Consider the following 12,882-nt stretch of genomic DNA (forward strand, 5'->3'; position numbering starts at 1 on the left):
GCTGTAATCAATACTCCTAAAAATACAGGAAATACTTCACAGCAGTTTGGTTTCCGGTCAGTCTGAATGTTGTCACATGCTAACCACATCTGTAAACAATAACGTAATCAAATAAACTGTACCTTATCCAACAATAATAATATCTCGACGTCTATAGTTGTAGTGTTGAAATCAGTAGGTTTCGATGTGCAACATCATATCATATTGGTGATAAATTCACCTCTATAGTAAATGGTATATTAGCCTCATGCTAACCGGAGATGAAGGATTTTCAGAATAAAAGCTTAACACCTGGTTGTGTCCAAGAACTTCTGGTTTTTCAGTATAAAACAGCAATTAAACTGACTATGTGTTTAAGGTGCACTATGCTCTCAAAACATTGATTTTAATTTCTAACAGTACAGAAATGTTCCGATTCACCAAACATTGCGTACCGGCGAGGAAAGTGCGTACAGGACTTCCTACGCCAGTTTCCCTTTATAAATCACAATCGACTCGAAATGCGGTGCAGCTTTTGCGGGCTTCACGTAACGCCCATATTCGCCTATAAATAGTCAAAGAAACGCCCATTCATTCATTCATTTTGACTGACTGCATGACAGAACAGCTAAAAAAGACATCTCACACAGATGTTGGTTATTTTGGGAAGGTCGAGATCAATCATATTGTTTGGTGGATGCAGTTTGAACCAGAGTAGCAGCATGGAGGTCGGATCGTCACCAAAATAAATAAATAAATGGCCCGAAAAAGGTTCATGACAAAAGACATACACATACTAGCCTTCCTCAGGCAGTGTGTTTGTACCGGGGACAGGAGACACCCCCTTGATGAGAAACTGTAAGAAGTGAACGGGGAATCCCCCCGGTGTGGAGTCATGACAACTGGATCTGAATTATTTGTTTGTATTTGGTGGTTTGTGTCCCAGCTGTCGATCAGCTGTGCGTCTCTACCCCCCCCCCCCCCGCAGCAACCCTATATCCACCAGTTAAAGGAAATACAACTAATGTGTTGTGTTATATCAGCTGTACAATTTACCACATATGGTGTTCTTAGCTTCCATACCTCCTGTGTTTTACGAGCGACTTATCAAGTCTTAGCAACCGGCATAAAACACGATTAAACATGATGGTATATAAAACCATGCTCATATCTACAACCTAAATGCAAAACGGCGTCAGTTTAGACGTAATTCTGTCCTCCTGCTTACCGCGTCATTTATGAGAAAACATTTCATAACATTAACACAACATATTCGAGGTGGTTTTCAATACAGCCTGTCCTCCTACAAAACACGACCAAATAGGTCAATTGTTTAAGCACCAGATTACGACCCATAGCCACGTTTTAAAGTGTAGCACCTCTAGTGGTCGTGTAAGAAACAACATGCTCCCGTTTATTTACAAATAACCCTCTCTGGAAAATCCTAAATTGTAGAACAGTTTGGCCATTAAAATGCTTTTTGATTAGATTTCTAGCGAGAAGTGTATATTGTACTTTTATAATCCACGTCCAGTGGAAGTGTAGGATCTATAGTTTGATAGATATTACGAAGATGATTTGAGGTCTCGCCAGGATAACGTGTATATGCGGCAGCTTCCATGTAAAGTTAGCGTGGGTGAAAACAGTATTTCCGGTCTCGAAGTTTTCATAATAAAACCGGATATATTCCCCTCACTGTCAAATGATTACACAGTGATATCTGCATTACTCATCCACTAAAAAACATCAGTTTATCCTTGTTAATTACACAATATTGATTGGTTTAAATGGTGTACAATGCTTTTGTGTTTTTAACCTTCGAGTCAGAGAAACAAATAGTTTTTTAGGAGTTTAGACACTACAGTTTCCGAAGACACTACACTACCCAGAATCCCCAGCTATCGTTTGGGACTACAACATCCGCCTTGCTTTATAAACCCCGTGATTAGTCATCAAGCCCTGTGATTGGATGTTGGAGTGGCAGTGCGACAAGGTTACGCTGTCAAACAGCTCTTTGAAATGGAATGGAACCACGGCAGACTTTCCAAAACTGGAATTCCCCCCCCACCCCAGAACTACACATGCTGGCTATTGTGTGTTTCGCAATATATGGCACGTCTCTTTATAAGACGTTTCGTATTTCCCACAATTAGAAGTTGGCAGTATTAAACGTGTACACCCTGGAGGTTTAGGGGATACGAAACACAGTGGTGTTATCAATTGTAAAACATATAATTAATAAATGGTGAAATAATATACCCACATGACACCTAAGGTCAGAAGAGCTTTATTTAACAGATGGTTTTATGTCTACCCCTCCTGTTGTTCATTGATAAGCCGGAAGCATGCACTTGTCAAGGTTCAGAGGCAAATTTTGCAAATATGGCAGTAGCCATCGATCATCTTAAGATAAGATAAGATATACTTTATTGATCCCAAGTTGGGAAATGTTTTTGTTACAGCAGCATGTACTACTTTGTTCTACTCCACTACAATTCAGAGGTTAACCTGGTATTTTTACTCTACTACATTTATTTTTGTTACTTTGCAGATTCTGATTAATGATGTGAAATATAAACAACCCTTAAATCAGACTTTAGTTACACCTGAGTAAAATTCAGCCTTATCAGTTTGTCTGTTTTGCACATCCTCCTGTTAATATCTTTGGACGTCCTGCACTAAACTGTTTTTATTGTAGAGATCACTACAGTATCTTCTAGATATTTTCCATTCTATATTTCTATCATTGACCCCTATTTTGTATGTAGGCTACTCTTAATATTTAAATGTTTTCATCAATAACTAAATAAATATAACTTATTCAACAACTACATTCAATAATGTGCTTTAACCACTAGGAGGTGCGGTTTAGACCAGTGGTCTAGTTAATAAAACATAATAATATCGTACATAATATGATTATTCACTTTATTGTGAGTTTAAAACAGAACGGTAAAGGAAAATACAGTTTCAGTCTCTCGATGTGAAGCTTATGCATTGTACCATGAACCTGTATAGACCTGTACAGTCAACTGCATGAGGAGTTGGAAAGGTAGTTCAGAAAATCAGTATATCTTAAAAAGCTGTGCACCGTTATGGTGTAAATACAGACTATCTACTAATTGGATCAAATATAAAAAGTCAGCCAAATTAGTGTTGATACTGCAAGGAGACGTATTGTGTGAAAAGAAATGGGAAGATGTTGTTTAATTGTTGATATATTTATGGTTCCACGTCACGTATTCAGTTTTGGCGGCATCTCTTCCAGTTTGTCAAAAGGTCTTCTGATCAGGGCTCTATAAATACATATCTAGGGCAGATATGTAATATTTAATGCAGCCGAACCGTGTATTACAATGCCGTATGTGATGACCTTCAAAGAGAAAAGCAAGAACACTCGGAATAAAGTATTATTATTATTATTTTAAGTTTTCCGATTTCATATCACATAAACACCATATTCCCGACGTGCATTGCGGCGTGATTTTATAGCCTATCAAAACCTCTGAAATATAAATGTGTCTCTCAGAATCGAAAGAGAAAAAACCTATGGGAAAAACACAAAAGCTTGTACACAATTTAAACCAATTAATGTCGTATAATTAACTAGATAAACTGATGTTTTTTTAGTGGATGAGTAGTGCAGATATCACTGTTAAATCATTTGATCATTGGTTTTATTATGAAAACGGCGAGACCCGGAAGATACTGTTTTCAAACCCGTAACTTTACATGGAAGCTTGCCGCATATACACGTTCTCCTGACGAAATCTCAAATCATCTTCGTAATATCTATCAAACTATAGATCCTACATATCGACTGGACGTGGATTCTAAAAGTACAATATATACTTCTCGCTAGAAATCTAATCATAAAGCGTTTTAATGGCCAAACTAATCCTACAATTTAGGATTTTCCAGAGAGGGTTATTTGTAAATAAACGGGAGCATGTTGTTTCTTACACGACCACTAGAGGTGGCTACACTTTAAAACGTGGCTATGGGTCGTAATCTGGTGCTTAAACAATCGACCCATTTGGTCGTATGAGTTGGAGGACTTGTTGTTTCAATAACATATCCGTATTTATTTATTTCTCCAAGTTATGTTTTTGTGTGCACTGAGGAGTCGCAAACAGGCGTTTGTTTAATCATTTTAAGATTGGCTTTAATCAATGTTTGAAAATGAATTCTTCATATATGATAAATGAGAGGTAACATTTTATTTATGGTATTATTTCCACATATTTCTCTCCATTCTTCCTTCTGCCAACGGTGTCGCAGTTTCTCGTCTTTCCCATTTTTGTGCTTAGTGCGTATGCATGGGTTAGAGTTTGCGTGGAGGACCGCACATTTTCCCGTCAAGTTAGTATTTTATAAATCGCAAACATTGCGTAGAAATTGGCGTACGCCATCTTTTGAGCGTATATCCCTTTATAAATGAGGCCCCAGGTTTACTAATCTACCCGCACAATTTGTCTGGTGTCGGAATGTCTCGCTATGTTAGTACATTCTTAAAAAACAAAACACCATTTAATTTCGGTTTAAAATGTGTTGTAACTGCGTTACTGAGCATTGTAACGGGTAATATATTACCCACATTTCATAAGTAATGCGTTACATTACTTCGTTACAGCAAAAAGTAATAAATTACTGTAACTCCGTTACTTTACACCAGTGGTTCTCAAACTTTTTCTGTCATTCTCCACTTTGAACAGGTGGGCTTTTTCAAGCCCCACCTGTTCCTCATCGCTCCAATAAAATTTCAAAAAATAAAACAAGTCGTGAGCTACTTTTACTCCTCTTTTTAGTTTTTTTGCAGTGTATATATTTAGCACATTTTAACATTATTATATGCTACCTTTAACCTTTGAGTGCTGTTTGGGTCTGTGGGACCCGTTTTCAGTGTTTACTAAAATAAAATGTATGCAATTTAATTATTTTAACCTGCTTTATTTGGTGGTGGTCACATCCTCGAGGGTCCGGGGGCATGCACCCCCAGGAAGATTTTTTTTAAATGTTGAAGTTGAATGCATCAATCTGGTGCACTTTGAGCTAGGGCTGCTCAATTAAATCGTATTTTAATCGCAATTACGATTTTGGCTTGCAACGATTATGAAAACAACATAATCGAAATAAAACGATTTTATTTTTTAAATAGGTTTTTCAGTTGAATTATACTTAAAGTTCAGGGTAATCAACTGTTAAAAACATACTTTTCAAATTATTTTCTTCAATAAATTGATGTTTTTCAAAGTAAATGGTTAATCGTTTTTAATAATCGTGATATCAATTATTGACCCAAATAATCGAGATTATGATTTTTGCCATAATCGAGCAGCCCTACTTTGAGCCCAACATGAATTTATGGATACAGCTCTCAACACTCACATGAAAGGGAGCTGTATACTTTTCAATAATCCAAACATCTTTAGAATATGATCACAACAAATCATTTAAACTTGTTTATTCTTATCTTATGTTACCTAGTTAGCATTCTTTCTTTTTATTTATGCATATTTGCCTAATCACTCCCCTTTTAAACTTTTTACTGTCCTATAGTACACATTGGAATGATTTCTTACTTTATTTTGTACAACTTTATTAAATAGATAAAGGTGTGCTCTCTCTCTTGCTCTCTCGCTCTCTCGCTCCACATTGCTTTTCTTCCCGACTGCAACGCTGTTGTGTGTGTCTGTGAGAGCGTTTCACACGTGTGTATGAGAGATTTTTACCAGTGGCGAGCCTGTCTCTGAGGGCCTAAGATATTCTACAAAATAATATTTAAAAACATTAAAACAAATTATATTTTTCTTTATATATTTTTTTTAAATATGTTTTTAGTAATATTTGTCAATAGTTTTACCAAAAATAACTTGATTAAATTGTATTTAAAATAACATTTCCAAAGAAATAAATCCTTTGAATCTGCCTATTCAGTTTCTGTTTGAATGTGAAGGGTTAAATGAAAGAAGCTCCTCTCTGCGAGTCTGTGAAGACAGGAGCTGATTGGACGTCCAGCTATGAATTCACAGAGGGCCAGCTATAGTAACTGAACGAGAGTAATGTCAAATGACAGTACAATTGACCAATCATATCTTCCCTCTAAATGGGTGGGCTTTATTATCGCGGACTTTATGACAAGTTCCGCCCGCTGTGAAACGTTTCTTGTTTCCATAGCAACAACAACTGTCAACAGCGTAAACTTGCCTTCAAAATAAAAGCATGCCAAATTACACTTAAGACATACAACTGCAACGAAAGTAACAAACACAATGCAATATCCTTTTCAATTTCAAAGAACACAAATTGGGTTATCTACAGGTGTTGTTTTGTGTGGTAGAGGGTCGCTTTTCATTGATACGTTTTGCACCCCGGGCGGGTCGTTGTTTTGATATTCCACCAGTGTATAAATAATAAATAAATGTGAAAAAAAAATGTAAAAAAAAATTTTGAATTTTTTTTTTTTTTTAAATAATCTTTTTTTTTTGGCGACCCACCTATCACATCTCTGCGCCCCACCAGTGGGGCGCGCCCCACACTTTGAGAAACGCTGCTTTACACCAACACTGCACAGAAGTGGTGCTCGGAATGTGGGGTTGGGCCACCGCCGGCCATTGCCGCTCAAAAGCGCTGGAGACGCTGTAGTACATATGCCAGGCCTGTAAGTGACGCTGTAGTCTGCCACAAAAGCAGCAAAAAAGACTTCATTTTGGTTGCCCTTCTGTTTATTCTCCGCTGTGTCTCTTTTTCTCCCTCCCCGAGGCAAGCGTTTGCTCCTGCTGCTGTTATTCAATGCAATTCCTCCCTCGCTGTAATTCTCTCCGGTTAGTCCACCAGCAGATGACAAACACCCACCTCTCCGCCTCTTCCAAGGAATGGAAGTGCTCTGTTAGCAGTTCTTTGTTAGTAATTCTATCGGTCGAAGTGGAGTTGAAAGAGATGAGTTTTCAGTCTGCGCCGGAAGATGTGCAAGCTATCTGCTGTCCTGATTTCAATGGGGAGCTCATTCCACCATTTTGGAACCAGGATAGCAAACCCATGTGTTTTTGCTGATGGGAACTTGGGTCCCCATTGCAGCGAGGGTGCAACGAGCCGTTTGGCTGGTGCAGAGCGAAGTGCACGCGCTAGGGTGTACAGTTTAACCATGTCCTGGATGTAGGAAGGGCCAGATCCATTTGCAGCATGGTATGCAAGTACCAGTGTCTTGAAGTGGATTCTAGCAGTTACCGGAAGCCAGTGAAGGGAGCGGAGGAGCGGTGTGGGAAAATGTTGGAAGGTTGAAGACCAGACGAGCTGCTGCATTCTGGATGAGCTGCAGAGGTCGGATGGCACATGCAGGTAGACCAGCCAGGAGGGAGTTGCAGTAGTCTAGGCGTGAGATGACGAGAGCCTGGACCAGAACCTGGGTTGCTTTCTGGGTCAGGAGGGGACTTATCCTCCTGATGTTGTAAAGTGTGTATCTGCAGCAGCGGGTTGTAGCAGCGATGTTTGCAGCGAAGGACAGTTTGTTATCTAGGATCACACCCAGATTCTTTGCAGTCTGAGTCGGGGAAACAACAGAGGTGCCGATGTTGATTGTTAGGTCAAGAGTGGGACAATCTTTTCTCGGAAGGAAAAGCATTTCAGTCTTGTCAAGATTGAGCTTGAGGTGATGAGCAGACATCCACTGAGAGAGAGAAGCAGAGATGCGTGCGACGACCTGGGTCTCTGAGCGGGGAAAGGACAGAATGAGTTGGGTGTCATCAGCGTAGCAGTGGTATGAAAAACCATGCGGGCTAATGACTGATCCGAGCGAGTTTGTGTACAAGGAGAAGAGGAGGGGACCAAGAACAGAGCCCTGAGGGACTCCTGTAGTTAATTGACAAGGGTCGGACTCGGACCCTCTCCAAGTTACCCTGTAGGTACGGTCTTTGAGGTATGAGGTGAGGAGGGAAAGTGCAGAGCCTGAAACTCCAAGTTCTTGGAGAGTGCGAAGGAGGATCTGATGGTTCACCGTGTCGAATGCAGCAGACAGGTCCAAAAGGACGATGACAGAGAGGGAGGCTGCTTTAGCAGTGTGCAGTTCCTCAGAGACAGCAAGGAGAGCAGTTTCTGTGGAGTGACCTGCCTTGAAACCAGACTGGTGCGGATCCAGAAGGTTTGAGAGTGGGTTTCTTTAGGAGAGGGTTTACGCTTGCCTCCTTGAGACTGTTTGGAAAGTGACCAGAAGTTAGAGAAGTATTGATGAAATCCTCCGGACAAAATTAGAAAAGTGCCAGTCAAAGGTCTTCTTTGTTATTTATTGAGCTTTAAAACGAATAATGACTATATAATCATATATAAGAATAAAACACGGAGGACGGAGATCTCTTTTTGTCCCCCTCTTCTCCCCGCTGCAGCCTAGCAGCTGATATCAAAGCATGCTCCCCTCTCCTGCAGGGGGGGCCTGGTCAGCTGCAGCTCACAGAATCAGCCCCCTGCAAAAACAGGGCTGGAAAGAGCATATAGAGCGAAATGAGGCATGGCTAAAATGCAGGATCTGTTTGGTATTTTGAAAAAATATATATATTTATATACTTTATATAGGTATGGCCCTACAATATATTGTTGAAATATAGCATGATAGGTCACCTTTAAATTCTTGACTGCATATGTTTAAAACAAGCAAAACTGAATAACTTTGACTAGACATAAACACTGCCAGAGATGTTCACGTCTTTTTTTGCAAGTACAAGTCAAGTCTCAAGTCTTTGGTCACGAGTCCAAGTCAAGTCTCAAGTCTTTGTGGGGTGAGACTTGATCAAGTCTTTGGTCACGAGTCCAAGTCAAGTCTCAAGTCTCTAAAAAATAAAAGTCTCAAGTCTCTTCTGGTTGTAATAAGACTTCTATTGTCTGCTGCTATCCAGTCTGTTAAGAATACTGCACAGCTATATCTAAGAAATTCAAAGCACTGTGTTATTATCACTCCTATATCTATTAGCATACAGTATCAGTACTGATTAGTTGTTTGTTATATGATCACTTTAAACAGGCTATTGCAATGCAATATGAGGAAAAACATCACACTTTAGCTAAATGCAAACAGCTTATAAGCAAAACATTTCAGAATCAGAAATCAGTAGCACAAATACTTTATTAATCCCCCGCAGGGAAACTGTTAAAAGTACTTAAAAGCGGGTAATGATTAACGTTACCGACCGTTTTTATGTCATGTCAAGAGTTGGATGTCAACGCCACTCAACTCAAACAAGTGTGACAAGCAATTCACTAATCTTTTCAAATATTCAGTTACAAAGCTAGTAGCAAGCTAAGTTAACATTACATAGCTGATGCTGAGCGAAACATATTTGCTAACCGTCCATATGCGTTAATGTGACTGACCTCTCCGGGTGAGTTTTCAAGTGCCTGCTGAAATTCGACGTTGTTGCGCCAGCATCCTTGATTTTGATATTGCAGACTTTGCAGTGTGCGCTCCTTTTGTTGGTGCCGCCGGTGTTTTTTCGAAGTTTTTGTAGTTGAACCTAATTACAAGCGGTACAGCCGCAGGTGTGCCGCCGGTCGCTATTGTGTTACTACGAGGTAGTAACAGAGGCGCGCACGTCTGCGTAATGAGCCCGGCTAAAATAACTGGATGGCCTACCTGCCTGTCAGCCTTCCATCTGGGCACAAAATTATCTCGTGCCCTCATTGGTCATGTGCACGTTCGTGTGTGTTGGAGGAGGCGGGCTCTATAAGGAAGTAGCAGCCTCTAGCAGATTATCTCCGGTTGTGTATTTTCAAATTCTAGCGATCTCGAGCCGGTTTCTCTCAAATGTACCTACCCCACCTTTAATACGCCAAAAATAGAAAACACAATGATTGTTCACGAGTCCCAACACACGAGTCCAAGTCGAGTCTGAAGTCTTTTGGTCACGAGTCCAAGTCAAGTCTGAAGTCTCTGTGTGTGCGACTTAAGTGCGACTCGAGTCCGAGTCGCAGACTCGAGTCCCCATCTCTGAACACTGCCACTGCTAGGAGGATTTAAAAGTCTCTTTATAGTACATTCATGTTTTTGTCTTAAAGAACATATTATGAAATCAACGGATAAACAATGTTTACATTTTTATGTTTCGCAGTATGTGAAACCATGAAGAAACAGTCAGTCACCACAACCAGAATATAAAGGATATACAAGCACAATACTCTCTCTGAGAAATGGTGGACTAAAATTAATGCTAATTGAAAACATTCATTGTTTATGGCCAAATGAAGTCAACCACTTAAATACACGTCATTTGATGTTTCTCTTTTGAGTTTGGGTATAGGCCATTCCATGTAGATAAAATATGTCAGAAATAAATTATTACACTTTTTTTCACCCATCCATTAAGATGCACATCTACATTTTATTAATCAATTCATTTTTATAAAATCTAAAATCAAACACAATTTTGAATTAAAACAAACTTTAAAGATTTAAAATATAAAATACAACATTCTTTGTCTTAATTGTTCATCATTAAAGCTAGTTATTGCCAACTGCATTGAATTTTCAAAAGTGAAAATGAACTGCTGCTTTTTTCATCACAGAGTTATAACAAGCCCAAGGTTCTCTTCCTCTGCAATTTCAACCACATCCGGCTTGGACCGCTCATTGTTGAAGAAGAGAGAGTTGTTGAGGGTTGATAACTTTTTGGGTATAAGCAAGCTGCGGCCAGACTTCTTGAATAGAAACAAGGCGATTAGTGTTCCTATGACAATTGCAATAATGACCAGGGAAACTATCAAAAAAACGTGGCCACGGGTTTGAGGATCCATCCCAGGAGTTACTGTACAGAATCAACAAGTAGATGATGAGCAACAAGAACAAATGTAACATTTTTGACTTAATATACACATGTATAGATTTATCTTACCAGTTGTCTGTGTCACTTGTTGATTTACTACTGTAGGAAGATAGCAAATATGATACAAACTTTTAAAAAAGGCATCTCATTTATTTTATTTAACATCTGAATCAATTTTTAAATATATGTTTTTATTTCATTTCTCATCATGTTATATATTATACATACATAGTCCTATTTTCTACGATGATCTCACCTTTGGCAGTTTTGCAAATATATCCTCTGTCATACCACTGGTTCCCTGTTATCCATCTACCATCCCCAACTCTAATCGCTCCATAAGTATGGTCGCCTGGTTGATCCATAAGCCAGTTACTGTAGTCCATAACGCTTCTGTCCAACCACTGCCACATGCCTGGGGACAAATAGAAATGTTGTGTTTTTTTTCTTTACTTCAAGATTGTTTTTGGACCTGATTACATATTTATTTAATTGAACACTCAATATCTTTCCTTTCAATACGAACTGCAACAAAATAATATGTTCCGTCTCATTTTAACTCTTTTTTGGCTGAGAGAAATACATAAATGTGTGTTCACTACCAGGTTAATCAGAGCATTTGCTGAAATCATCAGAAAATAAGTTTGACTTGAAGTTGGTTTTGGGGCCAGAAAATCAAAACAAGCTGAAAGATTATTGTCTGTTGCAGACCTGATTATAGTCCTCTCAGTGTTTGCACTTTATCAATTCCTTTCACATTATACTTACAAATGTAATGCAAACATTTTAATGGATATAGATGTATTTGTTTCATACTCTTTTTCTTAACTGAACATAGTTTATATGCCTGTTTTTAGTTCTGTATTCTGCAGGAATAAATATATTATTAATAGCAATCGTCTAACCTTTTTTGTTTCAGAGTTTATGTATCACAAGTACAATGTTCCTTCTTTATGTCCTAGTGTAGCTTAATTTATATTTCCATGAAATATCAGACAATGTGACTGTACCTCTGTGGGTTTTATACAAGCCGATCCAGAAAGAGGATTGGTCTTGAAAGCTTATAATATTGCTATGAATGAATTCTTGCTCAGAAGGATCTGTGATGCTGGCAAGAGTTCCACCTTAATTCACAAAGAAACACACAAGCAAACGAAGAAAACTTTAGTTGATACTAAATACAGCTAATTGATAAGGAATATGTGTAAGATCATCCATAGAAGGTACTTACCATGTCTTACACAGCCAGCTGATGCATCAGGCCATTTCATCCTGTCTGTAAAAAAGAGGTAACAGAAACCCCTAAATTGTAGCCAGCTGTTTCTCTGGAGTGTGTACATCTGCATTTCTGGGTCGTCAGGGCAAAATCCTGGAAAATCGCTTGACACTTTTGGTGGCACATCTGTGAATGAGAGGGACATTAAGGACATTTGGATCCACTAATTATTGTAAAGTACATTCTTTCAAATCCAGTGCACTGAAGTACTGTAATCACCAATTTGATAATAAGGTAAATGGGGCAGATTTATGAGCTGCTTCAATATGCTACAGCAGCGCAAAGTGCGTGTTCTCTTTACACAGCGATGTTGTGTGTAAGGAGCGCTCTGCTTCCAGGTTTCCACAAGTACTGTGACAACACCATATGATGATGACATTAACATTAAAATTGACTTGTGTATTAAATTATTAAAATGTATATTAGCTCTACCTGTAGACTTCATGCAAATACTGTTTAAGTTCTGATTGCAGCCGGTAGTGATCCAGTTTCCATTTACATCCACGATCACACAAGATCGGAATGAGCTTGGTTCCTCTCTACCCCATTTGGTAAAGGTGATGCGCCTGCCATCAATAAATCTGAAATATCCGGCAGTCTGAAAGCAAAGATTGATCAAACTGCATTCAGCTTTAGGAATTCCAAACTATTGGCCTGTTAAAGGTGGGGTATGTAAGTTTCAGAAACCGGCTCGAGTGCACTAAAATGTGAAAGTACACAGCCGAAAAGAATCCGCCCCTTCCTTCAGACTTCCTTACAGAGCACCTCCTCCAACACACATGAACGCGCAATGCACACCCAATGAGGGCACGAGATACATTT

The 12,882-nt window shown here is 39.0% G+C and overlaps 1 protein-coding gene across 4 annotated transcripts in view; it reads right to left on the minus strand.

The window, feature by feature from the left end:
• Positions 1–10,044: 10,044 nt before the first annotated feature.
• The window catches only part of LOC117462757 (macrophage mannose receptor 1-like), a 46,720-nt gene continuing 43,882 nt past the window's right edge, over positions 10,045–12,882 (minus strand). For 3 of the 4 annotated variants that reach the window (XM_034105064.2, XM_034105062.1, XM_034105063.1), the window contains 6 exons: positions 12,493–12,658; positions 12,016–12,186; positions 11,795–11,908; positions 11,041–11,199; positions 10,854–10,883; positions 10,045–10,766 (listed from right to left, as the gene is read on the minus strand). In XM_034105064.2, the coding sequence (XP_033960955.1) occupies positions 10,522–10,766; positions 10,854–10,883; positions 11,041–11,199; positions 11,795–11,908; positions 12,016–12,186; positions 12,493–12,658 (885 nt within the window). In that variant the 3' untranslated portion in view covers positions 10,045–10,521. The remainder of the gene's footprint in view (positions 10,767–10,853; positions 10,884–11,040; positions 11,200–11,794; positions 11,909–12,015; positions 12,187–12,492; positions 12,659–12,882) is intronic. The other variant, XM_034105061.1, reaches the window with a different exon arrangement.

Source organism: Pseudochaenichthys georgianus, chromosome 17 (genome assembly GCF_902827115.2).
Source record: "Pseudochaenichthys georgianus chromosome 17, fPseGeo1.2, whole genome shotgun sequence".
NCBI classification, from domain to species: Eukaryota; Metazoa; Chordata; class Actinopteri; order Perciformes; family Channichthyidae; genus Pseudochaenichthys; species Pseudochaenichthys georgianus.